Genomic DNA, 17,476 nt, shown 5'->3' with positions numbered 1-17,476 from the left:
CTTATTGGTCAGTAGGTGGTGATTTAGTGCTGACCTCTAATCTGGAACTAGGTTTGTAGCATTAGTTACCATGGCGATGCATCTCATTAAAAAGTGAGCTACCTGTGCAGTATAGAAAACCCAGAGTTAACCGTGAGGCTACATGCCATAATTGTAAAACACAAACCTTCTGTAATTTACAACAAGTAACTGTATTGTTAAATATTTTGTTGGCTAATTAATCCAGATACAAAGACAAAGAGCTCAAACTGATTATATTACTGCTGGAACTGGACTTTATGTAGCCGTCACGTAAAGTTTGTTGAGAATTTATTGCCAGGTTTCAATACTTGTAATAATGAATGACAGATATGATGGTGGTGGCCAATTGCTGGATGCTGAACATTTGCTCTCACTGGACTGAAAAAACAGTAAGAATGATTTGTTGTGAGCATCCGCTGTTTTTGTCTTCAGTTTCATGACTAAACTCAGACAACTAAAGCCAGTTTTGATCCAACAAAATGAATTCAAAAATCAAAGAAATTCCTCGTAAATCACAAACGGACCACATGAAACATTGTGTGTGTGTGAGACGTGTTACAATTACAGCGATAACATTTAGTCGAAACGTCAGAGCTGGTTAACCATTAGAAACTCTAAGAACTGACAAGCCGGAGCAGAGTTGACAAAGCGTCTCGCATCTCAGCCTGCCGCTCCCCGTCGCTTTCAGCTTGCATCATGTCAACCTGGTCTCCATTCAAAATTCCAGCACCTCTCAGTGTCAGAATCACCCGAAGACACTGGTCACACATTGGTGTGTGTTTGTATGTAAGTGTATCTGACTCGCTTGTGGGACTCATCTCTACTCAACTCTACCAGCTTTTCATCCAGGGCTATTCTTCACCCTAAGGAGGATAAATACATATCTGATATAGGATCAGTGTATGCTGTAAAGTTGAGCCGCACTGAACCACAAAGTGTTTCTGGAAAGTGCAAAAATCCTATAAGTGCTGGAAATGTTAACATTTAAAAAACAACAACATTTTGACCCCTTTTCTTTTTTCCCTACTGGAAGCTAAAATGTTGACTGGAAGAGATGTTTGCTGTAACAGTTTTCACTGGCATGCTACAAATTGGTAACTGATGAATAACACAACACTGACATCACTGTTAAGCTCCTGCCAGAGTTGTGACACTTCCATTGACTGGAAAGGGCAAAAAGAAAAAGAAAACTGACTGATTCAGAAGACAGCCTCCTTAAATGTCCTTGAGCAACGAGCAGACCCGTACTGACCTAACTGGTAGAGTGAAAGCATAATGTTTTCCTTCAGAAGTCAAGCATTACTTCTGATGCTTGACTAGAAGTAATGCTAATGCTATGTAGCCAATCATACATAGACAGCTATCTGTTTGTTGCCCCTGCTGACATCTCCGTGAGATGTTGTGCAAGACAGAAGCATCCATCCCTGTGCTCACATACGGTATGCGACTGTGGTAAAGAAGAGATTGTGTGTGTGTTACATCACTTTGTGCATTCCCAAAACTATTTTTCTGGAGTTAGTGTTGGTATATGTGTTCATAATGAGGCCCACAATTTTTTTTGCACACACATACATATACAAACACACACACGAGAAAATTCTGTGAAAGTCTGAGTGTGCCTTTGAGTCTTCAGTTACAATATTCAGTTTTCTGTATGATAGGAAAGGTTGTCCAGTAAAGTTAGAAAGGCCAGAAGGATGTACAAGCTGAAAGAGATAAACTGAACAAAAAAATAAATTGTTATGTTATAGTTCATCGAAAGGAGCCAGCTGAGGTGATTCGGGCATCTGACAAGGATGCCTCCTGGGCGCCTCCTGGGTGAGGTGTTCCGGGCATGTCCCAATGGGAGGAGGCCCCGGGGCAGACCCAGGACACGCTGGAGAGATTATATCTCCCGGCTGGCCTGGGAACACCTTGGTGTTCCCCCGGATAAGCTAGAGGAGGTGGCTGGGGAGAGGCAGATCTGGGCTTCTCTGCTTAGGCTGCTGCCCCCGTGTCCCGGCCCCGGATAAAGCGGAAGAAGATGGATGGATGGATGGATGGATGGATGGATGGATGGATGGATGGATGTTATAGTACTTTTTTATCTAACAGTAAACAACATCACCATCATCCAAAACCAAGTTTTAGTCTAAAGCCCCCTTGTTTTTTGTTTCTTTGTTTGTTTAAGGGCTTTGAATCTATGTGGACCTTTCTTTCTTTGCATGTTCTCTCTCTGCCTGTGTGGGTTCTCTGCAGGTACTTTCAGGTTAATTGGTGATTCTAAGTTGGCTGTAGGTGTGAATGTGAGTGACAGTGGCTGTCTGTCTCTCTGTAGTAGTGGTGTGACAGGCTGGTGACCTGGGTGTACCAGGGTGTACAGTGCCTCTCACCCTATAACAGCTGGGATTACCTCCAGCACCTTCTGCAAGCCTGAAATGGAAAAAGAGAAAAAAAAATCAGTAAATCTTCCTTTCAAAAAACTGCAATGTCTGGCATCTTTTTCTTTTTGTTGTTGTTGTTTTTTTAAAGACCATTTTTATCTAATAATAATTAGTCAGTACAGTGATTAGGCTTTGTTCATTTTCTGTCAGTCGGCTAATTAATAGATTAATTATTAAATAATTGTTGCAAGTGCTATTTGAGAGTTTTACTGAGGTTGTTATAACAGGTCTCAACATACACTGAATTTTCAAGGTTGTGGTAATATTGTGAAAGTATGGACTCGCAATGGGACGTTTTCTACAGTTAAATTCATGAAGGCTGGTGCTGGAAGAAGTAGTACGTGTTATAACCACTTTGCCTAGAACAGAAGAAAACTTAATCCCATCCCAGAAGAAAGTGTATAAGTGTTCTGAAAAGAGATAAAGGCATAAAAAGTAAAGATATTAAGCAAGAGGAATAGAGGTGTAAAACTCTCTGATAAAGGAGGTTTAAGCCTCATTGAGAGTCGATGTGTGGCCCCATGGAGTGACTCAGGGTGTGACTCATTGCAGCTGGCATTGCCTCCACTTTAGACACACACACACACACGCACACGCACACACACACGCACACACACACACTTTTTTATATACCCACAGACTTTGCGTATGTTACATGTCCCCTGTGCTTAGTGTTCTGCAAGAATCCCACCTGTTTCAGCTGATGCATGAGCTCTGCTTCATGCTGCTTGTGATTGTCTTATGAATCAGCCTATGACAAGATATGAATACAGCCTGAGCTGCTGAGCCTTCCCACGAGCATGACTGAGAAGACAGATGCTGGCAAGGTGCGTGTGTGTTTGTGTGTGATCCTTTTAACCGCACTCTCGAGAGATCAGTGTAAGGGTGGTTGGATGACTCAGTGGTCAATGACTTTGGAGGAGAAGGAGGAAAAACGCAGCCAAGTCTTCCACATGGTGTGGGTTTGTCATTCCACCCATCTCTTACAGCAGCTCATGCTCTGATCTCAAGATGTCATACAAATAATACAGTTCAGTGTCTGGATTTGTCCTTTAGCGCTCCCGTCTTGGTTTGGTTAGTATATTTAAAAGGTAGAAAGACCTCGTGGTTGTGATTGTATACATGGGTGCAACGTGCCATGGTGATGGGAGCTTTTAATGGCTGCCTGCACTCTGACAGCAATAGCAGACAGCTGGTCTTGGAACATGACCCCGGCTTCGCATTGAGCTGTTAGGCCATGCGTACGCTGCCTAACGAGCCATGAGTGATCGCTATGATCTCACCACAAATAATTCATGAGGAGCCCTGTAGAGGAGCTATGGACCTAAAAGGGAAAGGAGGGGAGAGGAAAACGCATCAGGGACTCGAGGAGTACCCCAGCGTAAGTGGAGAGAGGGTCAGGAAGGGAAGGGGACGAGGAGAGAGGGGCAGAGATAGATCCGTCTGACAAATGTGCCTGGAAAAAGAAAGGAAATCCCCCCCTATTACCTACCGTGCTGACAAGTATGTGTGCGCAATCATGTATCCATCTTTGTGTGTATGCGCACGCTTTTTTCTCAGAAGACGTTTGTGTGTTACTACATCTGAAAAGGCACAGTGGGAGTGTTAACAGTATGCATCACAATCGCAGGATGTGTGTGAGATTGTAGGAAGGGAACGTGCTATGTGTTTGTGTGTGTGTGTGTGTGTTGGATACATGATGAAGTGAGCTTGGATTTTTCTGACAGCCCTGAAACCCAAAGTGTTTAACTCTACAAGTTTTTTTGCTGAATCCGAGGCAGTATGAGTTTATTCTGAGAAACGAAAACAGCAGACGAGAGTAAATGACAGATGTGGTTTAGTTTTGTGTCCTTAGACGTGCTGAAGCAGTCTAAAAATAAATTAAGGGCTAAAATATTGTCATTTAGTTTCTTTTTAGTTCCTGTCCCATTATTGTAGTTTTTCTTCCATTTCTTTGTTTCCTACACATCCTGTCTGTGGCTTTTTATAGGTCCAATCTTTAATTTTTATTGTCACTTAGTTTAGTTAGATAATCACTTTCTTTTAACATTTTTGCTTCCAATTTTGCTTTGTTTTCTCACCCCTGTGAGTGTCTGCTCTAAGTGATTATTTCTACCTGTACTTTGTCACCTGTCAACTGTTGTCCTTGGGCATTAAAATGTGTCATACTTTTTTTTTTTTTTAACCTTTTCATTAAATATTTTCTTTGACATGTTTTGTTTTGTTGACCCAGATTTTCCTCAGTTTTGGTCATTTTTCAAAAACTGAAGCTCAACTAGCATGCGTAATTAAGCTGTTTCTCAGGGACTGGAGTTTTGACCTCCATTTTTAGCCAGGAACTTACCCAAGCTCTCACAGTGCAAGATGTGGGGTACACAGTGGACGGTTGGCAGTCCATTGCAGGGCTAAAACAGAGAGACAGACAAGCACTCAAACATATTGTCCATTTAGAATCGCTAGTTAACATAATATGCATGTCTTTGGACTGTAGGAGGAAGCCAGGTCACCTGGAGAGAACCCACGCAGACAAGTAAACCCAACACAGGGAGGCTCCAGCGGAGTCTTGCTGATAGTGTTAATCACTGCACCACTGTGGTGCCACAATATGTCTCACAGAAAAAAGGAAAACCACAACCTTAATGACTAGTGCCACTAGTATTAAAGTGCCAATGCTAAATTGTGATGGTGACCCTGTTTAGCATCAGCCTGCTAGCATTATTTCACTCATGTTAGCATGCTGGCAGTAGCATTTAGCTAAAACACTGCTGTGGCTAACCACAGCTGCTCATTTCTAGATTTTTTTAAGTGCACAAGCTATGAAGGCCATGAAGATTACTGTTTCTGATGGTGGCACTACAAACTAGTGAGACGTATCTATGGAACACAGGCTAATGGAAACTGGGGGATGGAGACAAAGGGCCTGTGTAGGTCTCTGTGGCATGTCATTAGTGAGGGAGTGGGGTTGACTTGTTCCATCTGACATTTACCAGTCTCACAGAAAATGTCACGGAATGCCAGCCTTTACCTCTGAATATAATGGTGCCTCTTGCAGCCCAGAGCTATTGATGCCAAAAAACTTGCCCATTTTGCCCCTCTGTTGTTCCTCTTATCCACTGTCCTGAGAAAAACCTTCATCCCTGTGCTCCTAATTTCCTTGCCAAGCCAGATCTAGCTCTGCTTTACTCCATTACTCCATGCAATCCCACTGCATGGAAGGGCTTTATATAACAACTTTAAGAACAGAACAGATCTATTACAGTAAGTTCAAAAACTTTATACTGTATGCGTATTTCATGGTTATGTATGTTTTATGCCATTTTTATTCTATTTATCAACCACATTTTCAATTCTGCTAATGACAGTATGAGCTACCTATAGAAACCTACTGTTGAACCATGAACATGTACCTCATTATACAGCTAGTGTCTAAAGTCTGCAGATTAAGATTTTCTGTCCTGCGCTGTCAGTTATGTTTTAGCCAAAGTGAAAATGCATCATTAATATATCATTAAAAGTTTTGTTTATTGGGGTATAAATTACAAAATATGATTAAATATTCCTAATATTTTCATTTTTAAAAGACCAAAAATAGCAGAAAAAGCAGACATTTTTAATGTTTCTCATACATTTCTCATACACTGGTTTTAATATGCATAATATGCATACTGAACTCCTCCTTATCTCCTCTTTGCAGATTAAATAGTGTAGCATTATTAGCTGTCTAATGTCATGTACATATGTCAGATTTATAAAGTGGAATAAGGTAATATAACAAAGTACTGGCCATACAATTGCAGCACAATTTGGGATGGCCTACAGTAAGACAGTGATTATGCTGTGTTAAAACAGCAAGACCTGAAAAAAAATGGAAACTGTGTCATGTAGTGAAAGAGCGAGTCAAGACGTCCACTAAGAAGTCAGGTTTTACTAAAGGAATGTTAAAATATTGCTACATTGCTACATTTGATGGGCCAAAGACCCCTATCCTGAGATATAAAGTTGTGTATCTACACCCTCATTTTGCTACACAGATCCTTATGCTGGAGGATAATCATATTGTCATTTCGGGGAAACAAAGCATATATAGAGGTCATCAATTATAGCTTGAGCACAAGTAATTATGTACCATATGTATATTAAGTGTTCTCACATTTAACTGAAAGTCTTGTCTCTTAATTGGAGTTTTATGGTAAGGAGGAATCTCCTTCAAAACAATGACCAAAATCAGTCAGACTCTATTTGACAAATGCATTCTTTACAGTGCACTGTTCTCAGCCGCATTTCAAATTAAACAGCAATCTCTTACCCAGTACCCAAATGCAAAAGCTAATTATGCTGAAAACCACTCATAAGCATTTTCTGGTTGTGTTTGTTACGCTGCAGTGAATTTGGGTCTCACTTTTAGGAGCTGCATTTAGATCCTTTGGTTCTCTGTTTGTTTGGGGGAGTGCTACTGTCTAGTCTATTTCTGTCCTTGCTACACTATTGTCCTCGGTTGACTGCCTTCACATCAAGTGCTGGATTTATCTGGCCACTCTGCCAGCTCAGGCAGATAGACCCTGCAGCTACCACCCAATATGCAATAGAGGAAGTGACTGTTAAGATAACTATAAACCACTATAACTGTCAAAGTCATTTATGATAACAGTTTTTTCTAGAAAGAAGAAACAGCCCTGCTTTGATTTTGTTGTTTTACATTTTTTTTGTTCTGTTGGGTGGATTGATATTTCCACAGAGGATTTTTAAGCATGTTGTGAGACGTTCCTGACCACAGTAGGGATGTCAGTGAGCTCATACAAGGCTGAACTTGGAAAACTTTCTGAAATCTCATTATAATTTGAACGTGGCATGGTATGATTGCACCAGAAGTGAGATTCAGTTACCTTCCACATCTCAGCTGCATTACCTAATTCTCCGGCTTCATCAGAGTCACTTCACTATTATGAAACCCCTTCAGTCATGAAAGTAGCCACTGCACCAGCTGACAATATGAGTCATGTGCAGACATAGAATTATTATTATTATTGCCTTGCTTACTATCCTGTCCTACTTTCATAACAAGTTCGATCACCGCACCATTGAAGGCCAGAGAGATGATCATGCGTTTTCAATGCGATCATGCTAGTGGTGTGTTTTTCTGCTTTAGACAGGGCTCCGTCTATGCTACAAATCATTCTTTTTGTTTGATTATTTGTTTTATCACAATTTTATCACTGAAAATTCACAAGGTTTTGCAAGATCCATTAAATATTTGAACCATTAAAGTCTACTTAATCTGTTAGCAATCTGAAAATCGAATTTTCCACATTAAGAGCTGATTATGTGATTACACAGTTGGATATACAGCATAGTCACCCAAAAATGTATTTAGATGCACCTGTGATTCTATTTTTTGCTGTAATTGTCAAAAAGTGATAATGTTACTTTGTTTATTATTAGATCACAGCGAGCGGTTCTTACCTGCATTATCTTTAAATGTGTTTGTGATATTGGGTCCACCCCATTAACATATTCTCTGTGTAATATAAATATAAACCCAATATGACCTCAATAATAAAAAACAAACTATCATATCTACAAAAACTGAAATTGAAGGAACTTCATAAAGTTGTATTAATGTTGTATTGGATTGTGGTGTATTAGATTTAACAGTTGTGCCTAATAAAATAAGCAATGAATTTCTTAGACTGTTAGGATAGGTTACCATGGTTATTTTCCTTCTTTTTTTCTGTTTTATCAGTTTTAACTCTACAGCGCACTGCTCTGAGAAAGACTAGCAAAAGTTAGCTTGAGGCACAGAACTCATCAATATATTGCTGGTAAAGCATGTAGATATGTTTCCCTTTTTTAGTGCTGCTAAGAATGCCCTCTAGTGTTGACAAAAAAAGTGATTTCATACTTACATTTTTGCCTGTTTTGCATAAATAATGTAAAGTATTTATTATTGTGTAAACCGTAAAAGACTTGAACGCTGGAACTGTCTAATTCTTCACCTCCTCCACCTCTCTCTCTGTCTCTCTCTCTCTCTCTCTGCAGATACATCCGCACGATGTACCTCGGCATTCAAAGCCACCGGCAGAAGGAGAACCAGCGGCGTTTTTACTGGGCTATGATGTACGAGTATGCCGATGTCAACATGTTGCGGCTGCTGGAGACTTTCTTAGAAAGCGCCCCTCAGCTGGTGCTGCAGCTCTGCATCATGATCCAGAGCAACAAGACTGAGTGGCTGCAGTGTAAGGGCTTCTCTAAGGCTGTGCATGAGGAACATTTGATTCTGATATTTTGCTGACAGTTCAAGACATTTTCTTTTTTTGTGTGTAATGCATCAAACACGTACCGAGGTCGTCACATGCCTCCATAATCTCCAAGCGACAGTCCATTTTTTGTGGAGTTCACATATCAGCTTATTTAGTGTTACCAGCAGTCTTCACCACTTGTATCAGGTTTCCAACACTCACCACTCTTGTTACTGAAACCTCTTTTGCAATTCTAGTTTTCTCTTGGAATACAGTTCCCCAAGGAAGGCAATTCAATCATAACAAGTGATACCCTTCTCCGCTGGGGTGTCTTTAGAAACGCCATCAATACATTTGCAGAGAGGCAGTATGTTTCTGCTCTGCAGATAATACTCTATCATTTTTCATGCAGCAGGTTACTGCTCCGACATATCTGCTGTCTGTACAATTATATGTCTTAAGGAAACTGAATTGGTGCACTAAACGGAGACTGTGTTGACTGGATGACGTGGGATCATCCTGGTAATAATATGCCTTTGAAAAAATGTGATGGATTGCTTTGGATGTAATAAAACATACTGTTTGCTAGGAACAGCAGCAAGTCCAGGATAAAACCATAAATCTTCAGGTTATGATTCATGCTTAAAGATGAAACTGGAAACTTCTCTCGGATGTTTTTAGAACCATCTGTCGGTAGGTGTCAGTATCTTTTTAATTCTTAGCTTTCCTCTGCTTTTGTTTCCTCTCTCCTTTCATTTTCTCTAGGTCTTTCTGCCGTGTCCTCCCTCCTGTCCCTGGCATGGGTGCTAGCTTCTTACCACAAGCTTCTGCGTGATTCACGTGACGACAAGAAGAGCATGAGTTACAGAGGTGCCCTGGTGCATCTGTTCTGGCGCCTTTTTACCATCTCTTCACGGGTGCTCTCCTTTGCCCTCTTTGCCTCTGTTTTCCACATCTACTTTGGCATTTTTGTGGTGCTCCATTGGTGTGCCATGGCTTTCTGGGTCATCCATGGCGGCACTGATTTCTGCATGTCCAAGTGGGAGGAGGTACTGTTCAACATGGTGGTGGCCGTGGTCTATGTCTTCTGTTGGTTCAATGTACGAGAGGGCCGGACACGGTACAGAATGGTGGCCTATTACACAGTAGTACTGTTAGAAAATGCCATCCTCAGCTCCCTTTGGTATGCGTATCGCGACCCAGCCACCACTGACGCCTATGCCTCTTTTGCCCTCTGCGGCGTCTTCCTGTGCTTTGCCTCAGGTGTGGCCTGTATGGTTCTCTACTACGGGGTCCTACACCCCATGGGCCCCCGACTGAGGGTGCTGGCCAGCTCCTGCTGTGCTGAGCTGTTGTGGGGCCTTCCGTTACCCCCTGAAGCTGAGCCAATGGCTCCCACACCAGGGCCCCGTGGCTCCCAGGCCACTCCAACACGGGGTCTGGCAGGGGAACATGTGGACTCAGACGAAACAGCCACAGACACCTGCCTTCCAGTTTTCCAGGTGAGGTCCACAGAGCCTGTGGATGCAGCTGGTAGGCCCATCCGACCTGAGGGTCCACTCATCAAGATAGACATGCCCAGAAAACGTTACCCAGCCTGGGATGCGCACTTTGTGGATCGGCGCCTGCGCAGGACCATAAATGTGCTTCAGTATGTCAGCCCTAATGCGGTGGGCATCAGGTACAGGGACGGTCCACTTCTTTATGAACTCCTGCAGTATGAATCCTCCCTCTGAAGGCTTCTCCCACAGCTCTGTCATCCCCTCATCCACAATATGATAAACATGCTCTTATTTTCTTTCACTTCTCCCCTTTCCTTCTCTCCAGATATGATCTCTTTCCATCCCGCATTTCGACTCTTTCCTTCTCTCATCTGTGGTCACTCAATTTCCTGCAGGAGATGTGTGTTTTGTCAACCGGAAATCTGTTAAGACAGTCTAAACACACAGTCATGATTTATTTTTGGAAATAAACATACAGTACAGAGAGAAAATTATGAACCTAAAATATGTTATGTGATATAAACAAATCCCTCTGCACTGATAGAGGGGGATTATGTATGAGAGTGTAGATAACATATGAATGTTTCATTATGAAATGTGTTTAATGCATTATACTGTATTGGTGATTGAACCTGTGAATACTTGTGAAGGGCATACTGTATGTCCCCGGGACTTGCGCAAAGCCTGCTGGGAATGATGGAGGAGAGGGGGCAGGTCTTTGCATATGCCCACATTTACCACCATTCTTTATGTAACTCATTGAACTATATGATAATGTTTACGAAGTCCTCAGCCTAAAATTCCTTTAATGATTCTGTAAATTCTAACAATGCACACAATCACAAATTTTTCCAAAAGACACAGTTCTGAATATATCTCCCTTCGGCAAGCTTATATGGCACAAGAGCGTCCCAGCTATGCCACTTTTGTTACAAATTTCAAATCAAAACTACAGCCTGCGTGGAAGAAAAAAAAAAAGCACACTGACCTTCAATCAGTTTTACCCACACAATCCATTTTTATAGTACAGACTGCCCTCCAGTGGAGGCAAGCTCCAACAGCATGCCTTAACTTATAATTGTATTTTTTTCTCCATATGGTTGTGACAGCACTTGAGATAACAAAACACAATGAAGGGACTGTAGTAGAAATGAGCACAACGTTTTCTAAATTTGTGAGGAAGTAGAAAATCATATGAAAAACATTCCAAACACAAAAAAGATTAGAGGTGTTTAACAAAGACTGAAGGAGCAAAGTGCAGAGACAGCCTTCAAGGAATCCTCCACCATTCCCTTTTGAATCCTTTTTCAACCTCCCTATGTTGTTTTTATATTTAAAAAAAATGGTTTAGGTAATACACACTTATTGGCTGCAAAGCCCTGTAATAGGTTATTGGGGGGAAAAAAGAGGTCTGAGAAGATATTTCTGTGCTATTATACTTCAGTGCATATTTGTGTCCACATTGATAGTTACTGACATAGCTTTATATTTTGCCACACACACTTTTTTAACATCGCCATGTTTAAAGGTATATTCTCCTCAACATCAGTGTGCCCTAAAAGAGATGATGCTCTTATATGGGTGTACAGGGCAACTGTGCTGACACCTGCTATATCGCAGTTGAAACAAAGCCAAATCGTATCTTACAGTACTGTCTTTCCAATTTATTCTGCCCTCCTCCCTTGAACCAGTTGAATGAGTCTGTGCGAAACGTGTGCCATCTAAAGGCCTGCTGTACAGCAATTATACACTTAAATACATCTCCTGCTGAATCTGCAGGAGCTCTCCAAAACCGATACCCAAGGGAAGACACTGAATTCACTCGAAGAAGTGAACGCAGTGATCCTTCGAAGTCAAAGGAGCTCGACTAACATTTCTAGAGAGGGCTACAATTCATGAGAAAAAAAAAAAAAGAATGCTTTTCATACTTCAATTGTATCTATTTACTCGATGACTCATCTGAATACGTATATAATGTGTGTTTTTTACATTGTAGTGTTTGGCATGACTTTAGTATGAGGCATTAGTACAAATGCACCCAACAAGGGATGCCCAAGAGCTCTACGCAACACAGAGATTCCTTTTCCCCCTGGCTCACTGGCTTTCTGCTTTGCTGTGGCCTCACGTGCCTGCTAACATCGTACTGTAAAAGGCAGACACCATGTGACTCAGGGCTAAAGGTGAAAGAGGGTTTTTGCCAGGGTTGGAAAAGAACACGAGGGCAGATCGTGGCAAAGGGCCTGATTGAAGTTACATATGATTCCTTGAATGATCGTGTGAAAAGGTGAATGTTTGGCCCGGCGTGTGCTGAAGTGTCATCAAGTATGCTTGAACGGTTCTGGGTGCATGTGTGTGTCCTCAGCCCTTTCCCACGATTCTGTTCTCCTGCCGATTGTTCGGCTCCATCCTCGGTTGCTGCTTCGCCCTCTTCCCCGTCTCTGCGGTGCTGGGCCTTGGTGCGCTCCCGTGAAAACACTCTCACACTCTCTGGTAACTGAACAGCGTAGTTGAGGCTGAAACAAACTGAGATCCTGACATGAGAACATGCAATGAGGTACACTGCCATGACCAAGAGCTTCAACATCCAGGGTCTGCTACCCTTCAGCGTAAAAGCGATGTTCAGCCCTGAGTAATTGAGAGCTGTTGGGTCAGCTAGGCTGGAGCAAACATCCGACACACCATATGTATAGATATACATGTGTATGCAAATAACCAACTTGTTCACTGTTTACCACAGTAGCCAGAGTATAGTTCCTCTATGTTGTAGTGAATGAACAGCCATGTTAATAGTTCATTAATAAGTAAATAATGAATAATAAGTATTGTTAAACTAAAAAAAATCTAAAAAACAATTAAAAAAACACTTAAAACAGCCAATACAGGGGTTCCTCAGGACCAAAAAAACAAGACCACTGAACCAGCTGACTCAGGGGTGTCTCAATGCAGTTCTCATCTCCAGGCATGTCCTCAAGGGTCTCCATTTTTTTTCCTTAACATACTGCATCCCAGACGACTCCTCGGCTGGGACTGTACCACTAAATTATGGTTTGCACATTTTTATTTATTCATTTCCTTCGTGGGAATGATTATTCATTGTGATTAACGGGCGTAGGGGCAGTTTTTTGTGGTAGTTGGCTGCCTGGCATATAGTGCATCCTTTCTAAACACTGCTGACCTTTTCCAGAAGTGGACACATGTCCAAATCAGGTGCAAATACACTGTGACTCATTCATTTTTGTGTGCATGTGTGGTTGTGTGTGGAATGACAGTATTGTATAGATTCAAAAACAAGATTATGTACAACTGGGCTGCATTTCATTTAGTGGTGCTTGACACGTGACGCAGAATATTTACGCCTGCGTAACCGTGTCATTAAAATAAGCATAATAATGGCTAGGGATGCACTGATCGTTAATGCCGATACCAATGTTTTCCATGTTGTTGTTATTTATTATCACTTTTACGCCAGAGAGTCAAAGATATCTATACTTACAATTTATTTTCACTTAGTCATCACAGAACAGGTGAATATTGACCACTCCAACTGGTAAAGATAATTCTTTTTGCAGATATGCCGATATTAGTTGCTACTGATACCAGTGTTCATTACGTTGGTGCATCCCTAGTAATGACAGTTAAAGTAATTACAAAGAGTCTATATGTACAATTCTGGATTTTTATAGAACATGCAGTATATTTTAAATATTTCTACAGAGCAATCACCACTTTCTCGCAATCTGTAACTAGTAACAATGATTAGCTAGAAGCCAGATAATAAGCGGATTTTACGTTTTATGTATTTTTCTTGTGTTCTTTAAATTATACACGGGTTTCAAGAGCTAAGCTACACACAGGTTTAAGCGGGAGTAGGAAGTATACTATTTCGTGTAGCATTCAGGCTGCCACACTTTATACCATAAACAAGGTCACAGAGAAATCCCTCGCACAGGACAGTTTCTGTTAGGTTACCTTCCAAACACCACATCGTCCGAGAGCCACAAAACACAGCAAGAGGATTTGAACAGCAAAGCTTGCTCTTCTCAGTCCTTGTTGTGCCTTGTTACTTTGGGTGCTTCGAACCAGCCATGGCAGCCAGGTCCGCAAACAAATGCCAATGTCTTTCTTTACTTGTTTCATGTGCCAGCACACCCACCAAGATGATAACACCAAACAATATTCTTCCTGTCTGTGACCCCTTTCCCACCCTAAACCAGATCAAGCCAGGTTCTCAATTCTGTGAGCTAACACCTCCGTTGACAGTGCTATTTAGTCTTACAGTTTCATCTAAGATGTCATCTCAAGGACTGCGCTGTTTCCTCATTATGGTGTTACATCTGGACTTTACTGTGTGACAGAATCAAGTGATGGGTATTGTGTGAAACCCAGTAATTGGTTATGTCAAAGACATAGGAGAAAAAGTACGGCAATACTGAACATCTTCTGTACTTGAACCCAGTAACAATATAACAGTTAATAGTCCGTTTAAAAGCGTTAGTTCTGAAGTGTTTGATGGAGAGTCACGGTCGCAGATAACCAGCCAAGTTACCGAAAGATTTGGCCAATGATTGTTTTTGTACTTTCGTCTATGCCTTTACATCTTCTTCTGTCTTGCAGTTATGAATGATTTGTAGTGCTAAGGCGTAAACTTTCTGTGTCGTTTTCTGTGTCTTGTGTGAACAATACGTCCTCTAGCCAAAACAAAAATGCCTGCGTTTAGAATACAACATGGAAGAAACTGACGACAAAAAGCGCAAAAAATCAGTTGTTACGTCTTCTTACTGTGGAATGATCACGAAACAGGCCCAATCACTGCTTCTCTTTTGAATAACCTCATTTTCTGGATTTTCTACCACCTCCCAGCATGCCTTTATGACTCATCGTGAGGTGACCCTCAGCATTTAGCATGCAAGTGCTCTCGACTGCACAAGAAACCCTCTGATTTTTGCATTAATGTGTAGCAACAGGCCATTGTAGTGTTTGACCTGGTTCGAGTCTATACCTTTGTGTCATGACCATCCGTTTGACCACAGGGGCAGAATGTTCAGATGTTAAAAAACGGTGCATTTTTGTTTTCTTTTTTTTTTTTTTTTTTAACTTTTATTCCTTCTTTACGTTTTTGTTCATAACCTGGTGCTGAATAAATACATTTAAAAAGGTGCTACCGCTGTGGACTAAGAGTCCACTCTTTGGCTTTAGCCTTCCAGTTGACTGAGAGATCCTGCATACCACAAACGTGCAGTCTCAAAATGCTCTACAGCCAGCACCTCAAATCCACACAGTTTACAGCAGAACTCAGCTCTCAGTGGTGCCATTTTGATTTCCCAGTCTGCACAAAAAAAAAAACAAAAACCCAATAGTTACTCTACTGCTCATATAAGATTTATTCTACTGGGTTCCGCATACGGTACGTTTTTGTTTTACTATAATTCAGTCTGCACTAGGATTTTTTCTTTTCGGACAGAATGAAAATGGCAGATGACAAAATGCATCTTTTTAGCAAATAAACAGGAGCACAAATGTACTTCTGCTAATGGAATTTGGGTAAAATATATATATATATAGAACGTGATTGCTGTGTTGTAAATTCCTGTCATCTATATGTCCTTAATCTGTGTGTATCTAATTTTGTTGTTATTGTAGAATTGGCTGTAATATTTTGTTTGAAAATGGATTTGATATTCCAACGAAGCGACTATGGTTGTCATATTAATTGCTGCTGATTTTTTGGAATCGTTATCAAAGGTGTTGGGAAATATTGCTTTGTTTATATTCAATCAATTTATAGGTTGTGTTAGCTTGTTGGTGTATTTCACAAATCTATCAGGATACTCCGTAGGCTATATGGTATATCCGGGGTATTCCAAAAGTTGGCACAATGTTAGTACTCAAAAATTGCTACAAATGTAGCATGTTTATGAAAGTGGACCCGTACGACCCATGTTGTGATTGAGTACATATAAGGAATGATTTCTTTGTTGTTGTTAAATATAAAATGTAAGTAAATTGTTTCATGGAATCCCCATTCTTTAAAAAAAAACAAAAGAAGCAAAACTGATGTCCAGTATTGTACCTACGCCCTATTTTTGGGAACAATATGAATATTATTAATAACATATGGTGCTAAAGTTTTTTTTGTATGTTTTGGTTTTTAGATGAAAAGAGAAATATTATGCTGAAAATGTAATGTTAAGCCTTACTGTAGATTCATATATCAGACTGTTCATCCCAGAAGAGAAAAATAAATATAGTATTTGAAAGTGCACTATATATCTGTAATGTCTTCACATGCATGTCTCACATTTTTGTCAGATGACTGTGACTGCAGTCGGACTTTTTTACCAGCTGGGGTAAGAAGGGAAAAGCTGTTTCTGAATGTGACCCATATAGGTTGGGATTAGTAAGTAAAAGTAAGCACAACTGTATGTTCGAGAAATGCTTCACAATAGAAATGTACATCCTTTAGTTGAGCTTGTTTAAACCCTGCACACACATGCACACACATACACATTGGCTCTCCAGAATACAAGACAAAATGCAATAGTTTTGCAGATCCACTGCAACTGAATTAAGTAAGTGTATTTTCATATTTGAACATAGACTGCTAAAGACAACTGGTAAAAAAAAATAGAGAGAGGGAGCGGAAGTGGAATTTGTAAGTTAGCTCACTTATAAATGAGTGAACAGTCTCTAATTTTTAAGGAGATACACAAAATATCAACTAACACTCCAGAAAAAAAAAAAAACACATTACAAAAAAGTTAAAAATTGATTTGTATGTTATTGAGTTAAATAAGTATTTGATCCCCAAGCAATTCAATTCCATTTTATTTATATTGTGCAAAATCACATCAACCTTGAGTTTCCCTTAAGGAGCTAAGCAAAACATGGCTTACTTGGTGGGGAAACCCTTTTTGGGAAGGATGGCGGTAAGACATTTCTTGTATAGCTGGTCACTCAGGGGGAATTCTGGCCCACTCCTCTTCACAGAAACTCTCTAAATCCTCTAGGTTTCTAAATAAATTCAGTAATTTTTAAATGTTTCATTTTAAAAACCCCAAAATCGATCAATATGTAAATATTAAACTACTGGAGTCAAGACGTTTCCTACATGAATGACAGCCCATTCACAGACACTTGCGTAAGTTGCCTGTAGCATGAAGTCATAGCTCATGCACAGGTTTAACTCTGTGCACACAGAAATGTTTGATTTACAATTGTTTAACACTCTTAATACATACATAATTCTGCACAGTGAGGGTCAAAGAGAAGAAACAGCTGAAAATTTAATTAGAGA

At 40.6% G+C, this 17,476-nt stretch overlaps 1 protein-coding gene across 1 annotated transcript in view; it reads left to right on the top strand.

Moving 5' to 3' along the window:
- The window catches only part of xkr6b (XK, Kell blood group complex subunit-related family, member 6b), a 76,939-nt gene extending 60,494 nt beyond the window's left edge, over positions 1–16,445 (top strand). The window contains exons 2-3 of the mRNA XM_085248283.1: positions 8,481–8,677; positions 9,446–16,445. Coding sequence (XP_085104409.1) covers positions 8,481–8,677; positions 9,446–10,416 — 1,168 coding nt within the window. The 3' untranslated portion in view covers positions 10,417–16,445. The remainder of the gene's footprint in view (positions 1–8,480; positions 8,678–9,445) is intronic.
- The last annotated feature ends 1,031 nt before the right edge of the window (positions 16,446–17,476 follow it).

Source organism: Mchenga conophoros, linkage group LG15 (assembly GCF_057382185.1).
Source record: "Mchenga conophoros isolate Kocher_MC1m ecotype Shallow Benthic linkage group LG15, M_conophoros_male_GT1.1, whole genome shotgun sequence".
Classification (NCBI taxonomy): Eukaryota; Metazoa; Chordata; class Actinopteri; order Cichliformes; family Cichlidae; genus Mchenga; species Mchenga conophoros.
This window is presented reverse-complemented; position numbering and strand designations above follow the sequence as displayed.